At 42.7% G+C, this 16,682-nt stretch overlaps 2 protein-coding genes across 2 annotated transcripts in view; both read right to left on the bottom strand.

The window, feature by feature from the left end:
• LOC129188315 (aquaporin-4-like) overlaps positions 1-3,377 on the bottom strand; it is a 37,950-nt gene extending 34,573 nt beyond the window's left edge. Inside the window, exons 1-3 of the mRNA XM_054788626.1 lie at positions 3,181-3,377; positions 2,941-3,002; positions 2,226-2,274 (exon numbers count right to left, since the gene is read on the bottom strand). Of these exons, the coding sequence (XP_054644601.1) occupies positions 2,226-2,253 (28 nt within the window). The 5' untranslated portion in view covers positions 2,254-2,274; positions 2,941-3,002; positions 3,181-3,377. The remainder of the gene's footprint in view (positions 1-2,225; positions 2,275-2,940; positions 3,003-3,180) is intronic.
• A 326-nt stretch (positions 3,378-3,703) lies between these two features.
• Positions 3,704-16,682, bottom strand: part of LOC129188423 (cadherin-2-like) — a 70,054-nt gene continuing 57,075 nt past the window's right edge. The window contains exons 12-16 of the mRNA XM_054788886.1: positions 16,213-16,446; positions 15,901-16,134; positions 15,142-15,281; positions 11,514-11,675; positions 3,704-5,845 (exon numbers count right to left, since the gene is read on the bottom strand). Coding sequence (XP_054644861.1) covers positions 5,639-5,845; positions 11,514-11,675; positions 15,142-15,281; positions 15,901-16,134; positions 16,213-16,446 — 977 coding nt within the window. The 3' untranslated portion in view covers positions 3,704-5,638. The remainder of the gene's footprint in view (positions 5,846-11,513; positions 11,676-15,141; positions 15,282-15,900; positions 16,135-16,212; positions 16,447-16,682) is intronic.

The following is a 16,682-nucleotide window of genomic DNA, read 5'->3' as shown; positions in this document are numbered from 1 at the left end:
GTCACTGCAGAAAAAAATGAACATGTCAAGTCAAGAAGTGGTCGCCAGCACGACGCCGCTGCCAAGCCGAAGCATTTAAAAAGGTGCCAGGCGATGCAGGCGGCCGGGAACACGTTTCTAAGTCATGTGGCGAGAGCGGCAAGAAGCAGATGGCGACTGAGTGCACCGACACACTCATGACAGGCTGACTGGGAGCTGCAGGGGAAACTTCTAGAAGATGTTCACTTCCCTGACACGCTCTCTTGAGCTTGGCGTCTTTTTTTTTGTCATCTACACTCCCTTTTTTAGGTCCACAATCTAATCAATACAAAGATAATAATGTTCACTTTTGATTGGCATTGGCATTTAATTGTGTATATTATGCTGTATACCATACTGGCAAATTTGGCATAAATGAAATATGAATATCTTAGTAACTACAAGTCCTTTGCACACTAAATTAAAAAGACTATCTTCAAAAGTGCATACAAATTCCAACAAAATATTCAAACAAATGTAGGTTTTATAATCCATTTCACACATGTTATTTGAGCTTATTCTTTTCATTGCCAGTGAATGTCATTCATCATCCTGAAGATCAAGACAAAAGTAAAACATGAAACTTTGTTTGGCTGTTTAAAAATTATGTGAAATCACAAACTCCCACAAGGAAAGAATGTAAGGTCAATTAATCCATTCCAGGGTCAAACTGTGGCCATCACAAAAGCTCAATTAACTGTACAAGCAATGTTTTTAGTCACATTTCAACATTCTTAACTGTCATACAAGAGTGAAAGGAAGTGAAGAGAGCCCATGCGCACGTCTACGCAACAGTGCATATACACGCGCACACACACAAACGGCTGCCGAGGCGAGATAAGTGTTGCTGCCAGAGTCTTGTGAGCTTGTAAAGTGGAAAACTGCAACACCACATCACTCTCTGACACTCTCACACTTCACAATCACACACAGTGAGACGCAGACAAGGTGGTAGATGTCATGGTGCAGGTTCTGGAAGGTTCTTTGCCGACTTCAGCCATCGTCTGTTATCATTAAGTCAACACAACGTCGACCTCCAAGACTCAAGTCTGTAGTCGCACCATCGTCATGATGAGACGTGGGGGGGTAGGTCTTTTTTTGACTCTCAGAGTGAGTGGAAGAGCATGATTAAGCCTGCGCTTTAGCAGCACTGTCGCTTTAAGACAGTGACATCATCACGATCAATGACGTCATTCCATTTTTCACAAGTCATCTTAGTCTGTAGAATCACACTGGGCTCCCTTTTTTATTTTCACTTTTTTGGGGGGGGCCCCAGTCAGTCAGGAATACTTCCCCACTCCATACGGCGTCACTGAGCGGAAGTCTCATCACTGCTAAGTAGGTGTGCAACAGTACATTTATTCCCAATTGGATTTGACCGTTTTACACATTAAGTGAAGGACAGGGAGTGTGCCATCGTGCCAATGAGAAACCAGAGATTGAAAACCCTCTTCCATCATTAAAAAAAACCCCAAGTGTATAGGATGAAAGCAATGTGCCGCCATTGTTCGGTAGAGATGAGGAATCTGGAGCTATACTGTCAGGCTCTGAGGAGTGGTGTGATTGGGTCCCAGGATGCAGACACACTTCAAGCATAATTTAACAAAAAAAAATAGGTAAGGCAAAAACAGGAACTCAGGGCGACGGTGCAGAACAAAGAAGGGCACCCTGGGCGAAAAAAACAAGAGCTGTACTCAGCAAACAAAAGATAACTGCAACTACCCACTGAGCTGGACGAATTACTGGACTGCAAGACGGCCGAGATGGTTGGAATGGCGAGGCAAGCTGCAGCAGAAGGACAAAGGTGAGTGGTAGCAAGAGAAGTAGCACATGGTCTGGAAGCACAACCATGGAGAATAAACCAGTGCTGGCTAGCTGCAGGTGAGGAGACTAAAAAGGGTACTAATGAGAAACAGCTGCAGGGATCCAGTAGCTCCGCCCAGCTCAGGAGGTGTGAGTATCTGAGCATGCCAACAGAGGAGTGAGCCACAACATCAAACATAAATGGAAAAAACACAAACTACAACAGGTGACTGACCGGTGTCACCGAAGAGCGTGACACTATACATTGGTGTTGATGCTGAGGCTAAAACATTTTCCAGCTATATGCTAGATATTGATCCCCTACAGAAATTCACTTTTTGAATCCTACTGATTCTGACTGAATGATGACACAAGTGAAAAACAAACAAAGACAGAAGACTTACCAGATAAGACAGCGTAGGCAGTTTCCATGCAAAGGCGGCCATGTTGGCTCTGCAGAGGGAGAAAAGAGGGATGACAGTTTATGTTGGCGAGAATAATAATGAGAATAATGAAATAATCCACATCATTCCTTTCCTGGTGAGATAAGAAGGGAGGGAGAAAGGAAGGAAGGAAGGAAGGATGGGTGGAGGCTCTTAAGGTGAGCATGAGTGACATCCAAATATTCAAAGACAACATGAAGATTAGCATGTCATGGTAGGAAGATAAGTGTGTCAGCTCTTCGGAAATATGGCATTAGCGTCTGTTAGCATTTTAGCATCGCACAGAAAGAGGATTTTTTTAAAAGGGGAGTTTGTTGTGTTGGCAGCAGCTTATTTCTCTTGCTTCACCTTGCATCGTTATGGAAGAACAACACATGGGAATCCTAACAACACACTGGAAGAGCTGTTATCACATACACACTCATTCAGTACTTAACTTAATTATTCAGTAGGTCTCTCGTTAGGATACTCGAGGGTCATTGAGGTCTCAAGTATTTTAGCAGCATTGTTAAGGTTCTACCAAGTTGAACAAAACTGGTTTTACTGTTACCTAAAAGAGTGGTATGTAGTGACAACATGCTAGCATTACAAACATGCTAGCATTACAAACTGCTGACAGATTTTGACAGAAATGTTAAGGTTTACATGTGCAAATAAATGGATAAACTTTACTTACATTTCAAAGTGTAATTTTCTTTTTGTTGCGTTTTGTGCCAGCCAATTGACATATTTGAAATCCTGTGAGTGTAAGAATGTTAGAAGCAACACAGGAAAAGATGGCCGCCATTTATGGCCTACATTCAGTGTTGACAAATGATCATATTATGAGGAAATATATCAAACATATCCGATTTGATGTTGCTCAGTAAAACATTACCAGATACCTTCGATAGTATAGCTAATAATGTAGTTTTACCTTTAAATAAACTATCAGCACAGTACTGGGGGAAAAAAAACACGGCATAGGCAAAACAGCACCTCCACCTGGCTGTAAAGAGGTATGTGAGACAATGTACAGAGTGTATCGGGTTTGCGAATAGCCATCTATTCATCATTGTGGGATTTGTTCAAATTATTGATTGTACATTGCACAGAAGGTGAAATTATTGTACAAATACAATAATTATTGTACGTCTGGCACCGGCTGGATTTGAAGCTTTCTCTTTCATGCATTTTCAATGCCCATTACTGCCACCTACAGGACGAGAGTGGAACAGGCTGTTCTTATCAACCACCACGCTCTGCTTTTTATTTTAAAAAAGTGAAAACGTGTATATACATTAGCCGCTAAGCTAGGAGGAATGAACAACTCATGTATTAGATGTTATTGTTATAAACTAAGGTTCTGACCAGTGCACATACTTGTGTGCATTTAATAAGTGGACTAATAATAGTGTCGATAATGTAGAAAAATGCAGTTTCCTCATCATGAAAAGATAAAAACATGCAAAAAATGTTTAATTTGTAATCCAAAGAACATGTACATTAGCATTTCATCTTCACGATCCAAAGAACGACGAGAGAGAGAGAGAGAGAGAGAAAGAGAGAGAGAAGAGAGAGAAATACAATCTGTACAGTTTACAGTGAAGAAGCCAGCTGGAAAGTTTCCAGAGAACACTAAGGCAAAAAGTCAGTAACTTTGCCTTGTTGGTCTTCAAGCAGCATCCAGAACGTTCCGTGCTACCGACTAGAACTTGACTGGGCTCCCTCTGTTGGCCGACGGCTGAATAAGTTACTTTGTGAAAGAAAAACAAATAAAGGGAATCCTTCAGGAATCGGGTGTTGCTGTACATGTCTTCTCGCCTTCCAGGAAACAAAAAACAAACAAACAAAAAAAACATGACAACTTTCAGGCGCTGCTCAAACTCTCATTCAACACATTCATGCTGCCCATTTAAAATGAGCATTACGGTACGCTTTAGTTTGTAAGTGTTGGTAGAAAGGTAGCTTGAAGACATGTTCTTACTTTTGCACGTCACAGCTGTTATATTCCAAATATTTATCTTGAATATACTGTATGTTTGTTCCAAAAGCTGTGCACTCAAAAGCTTTATTCCTGAAGCAAATAAAGGCAAAAGAACCAAAAGAATAAGATACTGACATGTTTGACTTTGTATGCCGTCATCCTTGAAAGGTTTAGCTGTTCCGTTTTAGCATTAGCTCTGCTAGCTTAGCATTAGTCACGTTGCAACTTTAACAATGAAGGAAGGAACTGAGAAGTTATGAGTTAAGGAAGATGAAGCATCACTTTTCTGTCTGCAAGCGTATTAGCGTGGGCGTGTCCAGGAAAGATCTTAAAGGGAACCCTCAGTGTTCAGACTAGTTTATACGTCATAAGAAACATTACATAGCATCAACATAACATTAAATTCACGATATACCTTTTGGGTTCTATTTCAAGAAATATCAACATCGGTTCGGTTTGTCTGTTGTGCAATATACCAGTGTTTCCCCATACATTCATTAATAATTACAATTTTTTTTTTTTTGTGACATATGGCTATTCTCACTGAACAGTGGGTGATGCTGTAGGCCCCTCCACCACCTAAAAGCACTCAGTTTTGTTTGTGACTTAGCTTTTCACTCACTTTGCACATGCGTCATGGCCAAGTATGCAAATTTGCCAATTATATCATCTCCCTGCCCCACCCTGTGGGAAACACTGTACTGTATACTATATTATTAATAAGTTTGCCTTTCCACTTTCTCATGCACTCCAAATCATTATTAAAGTAAAACTAATTAACTTGTCATACAGTATATAATTAGTTTTCACATTTCGAAACTAACAGCCTCTCTCAATAAACGCCCTTCCTACAATTAGAGTATTTACGCTATTTTAAACCCCAAAATGCATATATTGTTTTTAATGTCATATTTCAACCTTAGAAAGCATGGAGCTGCACAGTAAAGCTGCCATGTTTTTTTCTGACCTTTTACAGTGTCCATCCAGTGTGGAAACAACTTACTCTCACACACACACACACACACCCACACACACACACCCACACACACAAACACACTATCATGGCCGTGGGCTTGCTAGGAGCTTGAAAGCAACATAGAGAATGAAGAGCCAACACAAGCCAACAATGTACATAAAGGCACATTTGACCCCAGTGTTCATGTCCTGTGAGTTTCAAGTGTAAGTGAGCGTCCTTCATCGCGATGGCGCCGAGCTCGCCCTCGCTCTCACGGTAGCTCCCGGCTGCTCGCCGCTGTCGTACGGCGACAAGTCTCGGCAAGTCCTTAGAAGCCGTTTGGCGCTGAAACAGAAGTGCTGCTGCCACCCACCCCTCAACCCACCCTCCCCCCTCCCGCAAAAAAATTCCCCCCCAAAATCTTCTCTGCTGAAGACGCCCGCCGCCAGAGCGCTAGTCGTCGCCTCCGCCATACAGGTCGGCCAGCTTACGGAAGCGGGGCCCCCAGTCGCCGAGGTAGTCGTAGTCCTGGTCGCCACAGCTTGAGGACGAGTGCAGGCTGCTGAGAGAGCCGGCTGTGGAGCCGCTCCCCTCGTAGTCGAACACCAGCAGAGAGTCGTAGGGGGGCGCCGTGGGGTCGTTGTCTGCAGCCTTCAGGCCCTATGAGAAAAAAAAGTTGATTCTTATGAAAAATAAAGATTAGACTCCTGTCTTTCAACAGGAAGAAAAAGTTTGTTTTTCCGTTCTTTACTAATCAGCAGTAGAACATAGGCAAGTTTCAGGGAAAACTTTTTTACATGAAAATAATTTCTTTACAAATAAAACACCATGAACTATTTACCATTTTCACATTTGGCACTGAGCTATGTGTGTGCATGTGTGTGCACGCGTGCGTGCGTGCGTGCATGTGTGTGCGTGTGCATGCCTTAAAATTTCCCTACAATGCGCAACCTTCTGCACACTACACTCCTCTCACTTCCTCCTTCCTGTTATGTGTGATTCTTCCATTGACATGATCCCTGCCGAGCTCTTATCAAATGCACTTCTCCCACCTTGTGGCCGTTTTTATGTCTTAAAAGTGCTCTGAAGTGAAATGCATTATTGCAGAGTTGCGTTATCGCCTCTTTTTGCCTCTCACGTAAAAAAAAACTTAAAAGGTATGGTCTATGTCTTTGGTATTGAATGAGTTAACAAATCACCTGAACAGTGCATAAAGGCTTTATGGTGGCCACAGTTTGACCCTGTATCAGATTATTTCTATTTATATCATGCTCAGGGGGTTTTCGGCACAACAAAGCTTTTATACTTTGTTGTTAATTGCATGGATGATGATTGGCAGAGAAGAGGAAGAGAGAACGAGAAGGGCGGTCGTAAAAAATGAAATGTCACCTGAGCGAGGTCTGCACATTATTTTTCAAACAAGCATCTAACATTAGAGGGCATCGTGGGCACACATCACATACATCAAGCAACTCTGCCACGCGAGACAGCTGCACCGTCACTGTGGCCATGTGACGCCTCGTCCATTGTGTGAACAAGGCGATCATGTTTGCAGAGTGCTTATAGCGGCTGTGGGATAATGACGGCAGGCATTGAAAGCAGATGGATGTCATAGGCTAATCCTTGGAGTCCCATCACCTCCAAGGCTATGTCCACACCAACACTGACAAACGTAACCTGACTAAACCTAACCCTTTCAAAAAACGCAAATTAACACTCCGGTGTTAAAAAAAAAAAATCTCCATCAAAACGAGCGGAGTAAAAAAAAAAAAAAAAAATTCAAAACACCATTGGGGTGCAAAAATACATGTATCTGCCGTGTCGATTCGACAGCACTATGAATGGAACAATGCTGTAACCCTTAGTCATGAATGTCACATGACATCAGTCAGCTGACATCACAGTCCCCTCCTGATTCGCCGCTGCTCCTCCGTGGCATCTTTTCATCTTTGTTATCCAAATTCATAGTAAAATAAGTCAGCATAATCTTTAAAAAAAAAAAAAGAGTAAATTGCGCCATGCACACCCTGAACTCCATTTTGGAAATGTGTTTTTCTAGACGTACTTCTTATTTCTATTATTTTATGATTCATTGAAAAAAATCTTCTTAAATTTTCAAGTGTTGCCTTGACTTTGGCCGTATTTTCATTTTGACAATTATTTTTGTTTATTTTAGAATTGCAAATAGCAAACTCAATGTGTACGTGAACTGTGGAAACAACGAATGCTATGTAGTTAGACTGAAAAACTGTTGAATCTACAATGTATGAACATAAGTCAAATTATGTGTAATAATCTTTATGGCCATGTTCAGTTGAATTGTGAATTGTTTATTTGTTATTTATTGTATTATTATTTTTACAAGATGCTGTTTTTGTTTTATTTGGTTCTAAGTTTAAGTGTGCACAGCGGAAAATGAGGCAGGTATAGGCTGCACCACATATATGTCATTTCATTGCAAAACTGTACTTTTCAGTTGAAACAAATTTAGGTAATTTCAGTAAAATACAAGTATCGAATCCAATTGAACCATGAATTTTCGGTATTGTCGCACCCCTCCTGCCCATATAAAACATATTCTCCGGCTGTCATGCACATTTTGGCCAATAAGAAGCCCAAAAAAGCAACTACAGCTGACTTGGTCGTGCATTATAACGCCTCTGTTGATAGACAGTGATATATTACATGTACATTGACGTGTACATTATCTATGAAGGGGCCTTATCCTGCTCATTTCAGAGGCAGGCGGGGCTAAATTAAGTTTCTGTTAATAAAATACTCAATCTGTGTGCAGGTACAATCTGCATTCTACTCCTTTTAGCCGAAACGCTCCGATTCCGCAGCTTCCTGCCTGACTACTACACTTTTGCGATTGGTCAGGGGCTGAGGGTCTAGGCTACCCCCCACCTTCATTCCAAAAGCTCAGTTTATAAGGACAAAAACCGACGTTCGCGTTTGTGAAGGAAAGACAGAACTGGATAGAAAAACTGTTTGCGCGTATGCAGCCTAAAACCACCCAATGCCAAGATGAAATAATTATTCTGCAGCGTTTGCTGACCGTCATGAAAGACGGTGAGCTCAGGCTCTGTGGCCGAGCGGCCGAGTGTCCGGCCTGCACATATCTGCCGTGGGATTACACGAGTAATCCCACAGTTCTCCTATATATGCAGTGCAGTGCAGTCTCACGCCGTCAGATTCCAGTTAAACCCTCCTGCTACCTGCTCCAGCGACCCGTGAGGACCCTTTCAAGACTCTGACAGGAGCCAAATTCACAAGTAAGACTCGGGATGTCAAACTTCCAATTGCCGGCCGGGCTCTGTAACCTCCACATTAGCCCCTCCCCTCTGACTGGCTCCCTGGAGAAGACGCATCACAGCAGAGATGAAGGAGATCAGCGTGTGTGTGTGTGTGTGTGTGTGTGTGTGTGTGTGTGTGTGTGTGTGCAGCGCTGACAATGGACAGCAGGGAGTGCTGTGGGAGAAGGAGAGATTAGCGGAGCATGGCTGGGGGAGGATTTGGGTCAGGCTGGACAGACGCTGCCTACATCTCTAAGAGGAGATTCAGCAGATTACTCGGCGTAACCTCCATTCTAACCCCCGCCCCACCCGGACCCAAACACAGGTCCTTGTTTACAACACCTGTGAGGGAGCAGGGACTGCTCAGACGGGCTGCCAGCCTCACAAGGAACACGAATCTTCCCACACATTTATCTGATCTGAAAGTTTTCCTTTTTTGGCACTATCACGTACTCATGGAGTGCAAGTCAAAAGTTTGGAGACACCTTTGCATGCTGTTCAAAGAGAAGGCGTCTCTAAACTTTTGACAACACACCCCAAGTCAAAAGTTTGGAGACACCTTTGCATGCTGTTTAAAGAGAAGGTGTCTCTAAACTTTTGACTTGGGGAGTGCTGTCTCACCAATAGACTGCAAAAATATAAAAACGGTAGTTTCCTGTCAAATGCTGGTGGACAAAAGTAACGGTAATGTACACTGGGAACAGAAAAGGCTCTTATCAAAGTGTTCCCACAACAGTGGAAGCATACAATTGTCTGAAACCTTTGATTCATTCATTCATCTATTAAGATCTAGGTCCCAATACTTTTGTGGATATAGTTTTCCTTCCCTCCTGCATTGTGTCATGTGGCCATCGCTGGAGACTGGCCGGGAGGAGAGAATTAGCGTAGATGAGCGGGAGGCGGGGCTTGAGGCATCGGCTCGTCACGTCTGTCGGAATTAAGCCGTCTAGATCAGCTCGCCGTGTCTGACAGGCCCGGCTCATTATTCATAGCTCTGCTTGGCAGATGTCTTTATGCAGCCCGATGACAAGACACACACACTAAAGCCCAGAGAGTGACGTTGATGGCAGCTTTGGCTGCGTCAACAATGACTTCTCATCTGTGAAGATGGTTTGAAGCCCTGTTAAAAGGGAAGACGTCTCACTCTGCATGGCATCGGAGGACGCTTTTAGGATGTTTTAAAGGCACGATCGCAATGCTATGCTACGCTAATCAGTGAAGCCACAGGAAATCTATAAACGACAACATCCTGCTAAATTCCATACTTGGAGAATTCCAAGACATAAAGTCTTTCACCTTGTCAAAAGAGAAGGGCGAACCGATCAAGAGCGGCGTAAAAAGCATCTTAAAAGTCTTAAAAGCAGATAGAAAGTGTTTTATGATCTTCTGGCGGACAAACAGACAGCAGACTTGCTGTGAAATGACAACATTGATAGTCAAGGCGAGTCAGCTTGGGAATTTATCTGTTTATGCCACGGAAGGAGAAGGTAACATTCTCAATTTGCTAATTAATTGGATTTCATGACCAATTTTTGAGTTAGATGGTTATGATGTTCAAAGCGGGGCTGCCTAAGTTTCTGAGTTTTCCTTTAACAATAAAAACAAGATGGAATGTTGGCTGTGTTTTGTTTTCTTTTTTGTTTTTACGCTAAACTGACTAAAAAAGCATTGTTGCATCGCTGTTGGATTACCTTCATGTATTCAGCGGTATATTAGCTGATCCAGGTTGTAACCAAGTCGGAGGCCGGCTAATCCTGACCATTAGCAAAGCTAATTAGGAAGCGCAAAGCCACCGGACTTTGCTTTTGTTCCTGTCTTGCATTGGATGAGACAAAAGTATTTGGACAGGTGATCAATGCACCTCTGGGAAGTGAAAAGTGAGGAAAATGCAGGATTTTAGTTTATGTCCATTTGTGAGGTCCAGAGGTTCTTCACATCGGTGTTTGCTGTGTCTTGAATGGAATACTTCCGTCAGTACAGCAAACGTAGCTAGAGGAGTTTAAGTAAATGTAGCTGTTTCCACACACGCACTGCACGCACACACAAGCGCTTCACCTGACATGTTCACGGTCACACAAAACAGTCAGACATCTACACAACACAAAACTTCCTGGTCACCACAATATCACGCTTGCCTGTAGCGAGGTGTTTATTTAACCTCACATGAAATCAACAATACAGTCGTTCCTTGCAATATCGCGGTTCGATTATCACTCCCTCACTATATACCGTTTTTTTCCAGAAATTAATGAATAATAATTGCTTAAAAATAATATTTAAATTATTTTATTCTGATGAAGCGATGGCCAATTTTAAATGAACAAACCAAGAATCAAGTTTATTTATAGTTCTAAATGTAATTAAGAAGTTCGGTTATGCTTTTGTCCTACAGCATCTGTTACATATGTCATATGGAAATTAGCCGATGCCATCATCTACTGACTTGCAGGACAGCCAATAGCTACTTTTCTTACTGAGGAGTTTGCAACAGTGGCCGAGCCAGCAGAGTCGAGCCGACATGCTATGGCTGAGGCGGACATACTGTACCATAGCTGAGATCGAGTGAAAACAGGTTCTCCTCTCATTCTGCGTGGAAGTGCTAAGTTTTTGGCTACTTACTTTGTCTTTATTCTCTTGCTAGCTTGCTAGCTAGCGGCCATCTTGAGTACCCGCAGCATAAGAGTTGTGCACTGCGGTGTAAATAATAAATCATAGGAGTGTAATGGTGACTATAAGGGTGTCATTTCATGTCTACAGGGCTCTAATAATGTAAAAAAAACGTATTTAGAAAACAGGTTTAACCTGTTTTCCATGCTCTTAACTACGTATGAGTCATTTTGAGTCTAACATCCGGGTACTGACAGTGCACTGCATTTTATCGTACTTGTCAGTGTGATCACATTTATGCACTCAAAATGCTCAGTGTAAGCATGGAAGTGGGCTGACTGCGACACAGCATTGGAAGTAGTCACATATCACTTCCTGTGTGGGAACACCAAGATGTCCACAGTGGTTTGAAAACAAAGCCGAACCTCGTGGATGAAGTCCCCAATGTCTCCAGGGTGGGGCGCGGCAGAGCGTAGGGGGTACTGGTGGTCATGATGGAGGGGCCTCTCATCCAGGCGTCTGATGCCCACCTTCACACACTCGGGCTCCAGAGAGTCAGGCTGCTGCAGCTGGCTCAGGTCATAGTCCTGCACGCACGCACAAAAGAACACGCAGGGTTTTCATGAGGACATCCACAGGAGGGCGCCACGTGTAGAGTGGATGCATCACTGATTCCTTTATTAAAATGTTAGTTGATTTTAGTTTGTTTTGATGAAAAGGTGTTGTGGGGGCCACTTTGATATTCTTCTCTTTTCTTTACTTTTTTTTTTATTAAACATAAATATATTTCAAAATATCTTGTTCAAACTTTCAATGTTATGTATTTATGTGGCCCTAATTCTTCTTCATGCTTAATTTTATGATTAGAATAATCCCTGGGGGCCAATAAAAAGTGAGCTGCGGGTCACACATGGCCCCTTGGCCCACACTTTGGACATCCCTGACCTTGGCTGTTAGTTAGTTAATGTCATGTGACATCCACAGGGAGGAGTAAAACCCACGCTAATGCTATCAATTTGCTATCAATTTCTAAGAAAATCGCTTCACCATTCACCTAGCCTCCCGTGTAATGCGTTACCATGGCAACCGTCAGAAAGCATTCAGCTCTCTGCATCCTACGGGGAAATCCACTTTCAGGACCGCTGTGGACTGACCTTGGCTGCTGTACGCAATCAAGCGCCGACAACGCCACGGTTTTCATGAAGACCTTTCTCACATGAGTGGGAAGTTCTGCGAAGCGGCAGGAAAGGGTCGCCTCTTGTCGCGCCACACTTAAAAGCCTCACTCGCTTCTTTGAGGACTCTGCGGACGGAGCCTCAACTTTCCTACTTCAGTTCTGCCGTTAAATTATTTAATAGCTGGCAGTCGAGTGGACTCAAGTGAAAGCACTCACAACAGATGGCCCTGCCATTGGCTCACTCCGCCCGCCCGCCATGTGGATAATGAACGGCTGCCTGCAAGCTCGGACCCACCAATGATCTGGAACCATGAAGGCGCGATTTGTCATCCAGTCATTATGTGCCCTGGTTCTTAGCCGAAAAGTACACGAGGGGAGGGATATCTCACACAAACATCTAAGAATCAAGTTCATTTTCAAAATAAAGTACCTAAGCAGACAAATCGATGGTGGCTTCGATGTTGCCATGGTAACAAAATGAGCTGCTATTTCCCAAACATCTTGGATTAGTCACATTAAGTAACATCCTGTGGTTACATTTGGACAATACAACATGACTGAAAAGGAGAGTTTATTTAATCCTACCACTTCTCCATATCTATTACTGATCATTCGTTCACAAATATCTAGTTTGGGGACATTTTGTCATTTCAAATTTGTTCAAGAAAAGACAATAATAACATATCAACTGTACACAGTAATTTTGCAGCTTCACTCTATCAAAAATATATCAATCAATTAGTCATGCTGTTTCGTGGTTGAATACAACCTATTATTAGTCAAAACATGCACATTTAAGCAAATTGTATGTATATTTTGCGTACGCATTTTCAAGCATAAAAATTGTTAAATGAACTAAAATCTAAATATAAGCCATTCACAAAACGCAGTGAAAAGTGTGATGATATGTAGTCTTCTACACTGGTCTCTAGGTGTAATGTTACTGCAATGTTCGGTGAGACGCACAAGAACCAGACTTGACCCCCGGGACAACAGGTTTGAATTATCTCACAGCAAGCACATGAATCCCCAATAAAATCCCTAATAAAACACTAGCTACTGTTATGGCCGTAACCCACGGCAAGCTAAAACTCAACTCTAAACCCCCGACATCACTTCCTGTCCGTCCCTCAGATAGCTCCCCATCACGCCGGAACACATTTGCAGCAACACACATGAGCGCAAGTCTTATTTTTGTCTTAAGTGGCTTATTTTCTATATTTATGTCTACTGTATTTTGCAATACGAGTGTTAAAAAAAACATATTTAAAAGGCCATAAACAGTTTTCCTATGCTCTAACTACAAAAATATTCATATTGCGAAAATTAACTTATCACGGTGGGGTCTGGAACCAATTTCACCGCGTTAAACAAGGGATTACTGTATAGCTTTTGCAGTGCTAAGGAAAAGTTTTAAATGAATAAAAACAAAAATAGTTCAAATAAGGGTGAAAATAAAAGTAAAAATTGAATAAACAAATATACAAATATACAGTTCACGCCTTTTTTATTCCTTAAAAAAGGCATGAACTGTTTCCAATAAATACAACATAAATAAGTTAGTGAAGACATCATTGTTTACTTCCTACAGCAGTATTAACAAGTTCGACAAACATTTATTCATTTATTTTTTACACTGTTAACCACTGTGAGAAAGATTTATGCTGACAGCTGCTAATGTCGACGCCAGTCAGCCGGTCTGAGCGGCGTTGAGACAATCAGGTTCCACTGTATACAAGTGGATCAAAGCACAATCGATTGTAGTTGGTCTACCTAGAGGACGGGTTGCTGAATTACACTCAAAATGTCATAAATTCACCAAAATTGTGGATACGATCTTTCCCATGTGGAAATCTCTACCCGTCATCCCTGTGATGAATGACCAAAAAAAAGATGTCTAATCAAGCTCCAATCAGCGGCCAAAATACTCCCAAAAGTCATCGTTGTGTGTACTTAGTTAACAGAAGTAGTTTCTTCTGTAAGAGGCAAACTTAGTGGGGTCAAATGGGAGTTTGAGCGTCCGCCCCCAGAGGCTTATATGAGTTTGGCAGCAAGACAGCGACACAGGAAATGATTCTCCAACAAAAAGCAATTAATCCCCATTGCAGGTCCTCTTTTGTACTACACTTAATCTTAGCTGGAAGACAGATGACAGAGTGTGTGTGTTTGTGCGACTTTTCTGGTTCATTTGTGTTCATGTGTGAGTATGTAAGCGAGGATTGGTAGAGTTCGTTCAGACACCAATGACAATAAGCTCACTATTTTTGCCAACTGACTGTGGCAGGACTTGTACAAATAGCACAGCACAAAGCCAAATGTCAACCTTTGCATCGAGTGCGCTTGTCTCTTTCTGTATTCGCTTCCTTGCAATCCATCACGATATAGAAAAACGGACACATTCTACCAAGATGGAATACAAATATGATGGCTAAGATTATTCACGTAAAAGAAAAGAACACTTCATCCTTGGCTAAACTGCGATTTGTTTGATTACATGTTACTCACTGCATCAAATCTACAGTATGTGATTCATAGGAGATCATTTCAAATCAGCATTAGCAGAGGGAAAGTTTCAAAATTATAAATGTGGACCACCACAAATGGATTTGGCGCTGCCTGTTGGCTCTCGCTCATAAACACATTATAATGGGACTGTCTATGAATGTCGTTCTCACTCCATAGAGTAGATGGCATCGTAACTCTGCTTCTCAACACACCTCATATGCACCTGGCCTGCCAGAGAACAAGAAGACGCAGCAGGAGGCATCCGCGTTGCCAACTTAGTTGCTATATTTTGCAAGTATTCCCATCTAGATGGTGAAAACGCTAAATCTAGCAACTTTCTTTGGTCTTACTCTATATTTGTGTGTGTGTACCTGATCTTCCTCGCCGCCACCCTCCTCGTCGTACTTGAGGATGTTGTCTCTCACGTCGTCCTCGGGGTCAATGAGGAGTTGCTTGGCCTGGCGCTCCTTATCCCGCCTCTTTATCCACATCCCAAACAGCAGCACCAGCACTGGGTAGGCAACGAGTGTGGCAAGGAAAGGGTTACGTTTAAAATTCTCTCTCTTTGCTTCTCCAAAAATAATGCTCAGTTTTGACTGACACTGTTGTTTTTTTTCCCATTAAAACTTGTATCAGTACATGTTTGTATATTTGTCAGGTATAAAAGAAAGAGCTACCGAACGGCACAGAATTAAAAACATTTTTAGTAGTTCTGAAGTCAAGGAGATGTCACAAGATTAGAATTTGGCCATAAATTAGCCGCACATTTAAGGAAAAAGTAGCGTAATTTAAGGTAAGTTAAGGTCATAAATAGGGTTTCAATACTCTAACTATAAAAATATTCCATTTATTAATATTGTATCCTACTTTGCAGAAATTCGGTTACCTCGGACGGGTCTGGAACCAATTAACCGCGATAAACAACTGTATCGTTATTATTGTGCTGACGTACTGTATAACACTGACCACTGTTTCCAGTATTTTGGCTCCCTTACTTGGTTATCCACAATTGTAAACATTATACATACTACCATTAATTCTGTAATTACAACCAGGTGCTACGCAGCGGTAACTGAGGTATTAATTGGTGCATTTACTGTATATGTGTGTGTGTGTGTGTGTGTGTTCACCTAGCAGTATGATGATACAGATGAGGATGCCAATGATCGCGCCCATTCCCAGGCCGGCTGCCATGATGCGCTGCATGTCCACGCAGTCGCCATGGTGATCGCACTGGCACACCTTGACGCGCAAGTAAGATGTGTTGGACATGGGCAGGTTGGCAGAGTCTGTGATGGTGATAGGGATCTCGTAGATGCCATTGGGGAGGGAGCCAGTCCGCAGGCGGAGCTGAGCGTGCTCACCTAATAGGGAATGTGACCTCATGTTTAATATTTCATAACCACACCTTTCAGAAGATCAGACACAAATGCTGCACTGACCGCTGAGGCGACTGAGCGTCCAGTTACGCCGCACGTCTGACGGGCGGCTGGGCAGTTCAAAGGCAAAGGGTCCAGCGTTGGGGCTCAGGTCGGGATCAGTGGCCGTGATGTTGATGCCGTTGGGGTCCGGCTTCTCGCACATTTCCACCTCGGGCGGGAAGACGTGCGGCGCATTGTCGTTGATATCCAGGAGGTACATCTGCAGGGTGCCGGTCCCGCTGGCCGGCGGTACACCTGGACACAAACAGTCACACTTCCTGTTTAGTTATGCTCGTCCTTGGCATTCCCCGGGTGAGACGTCCTACACTGAAGAGACAGAAGAGGCACTGTGGCTTTGGAAGGACGGGCGGCGACATTCCTCTCAGGCAATTTTCCACTTTGAAAAGACAATTCTCCTTTGTCCGCCAAGAAAGGCCAATTTTGAGCACAACATAATGGAGGAAAAATTTGGGAACATCTGGACGGGAAAT

The sequence above is a fragment of the Dunckerocampus dactyliophorus genome, chromosome 10, assembly GCF_027744805.1.
Source record: "Dunckerocampus dactyliophorus isolate RoL2022-P2 chromosome 10, RoL_Ddac_1.1, whole genome shotgun sequence".
In the NCBI taxonomy this organism is placed as follows: Eukaryota; Metazoa; Chordata; class Actinopteri; order Syngnathiformes; family Syngnathidae; genus Dunckerocampus; species Dunckerocampus dactyliophorus.
Note: the sequence above shows the minus strand (reverse complement) of the source record. Positions and strands in the feature narration are given on the sequence as shown.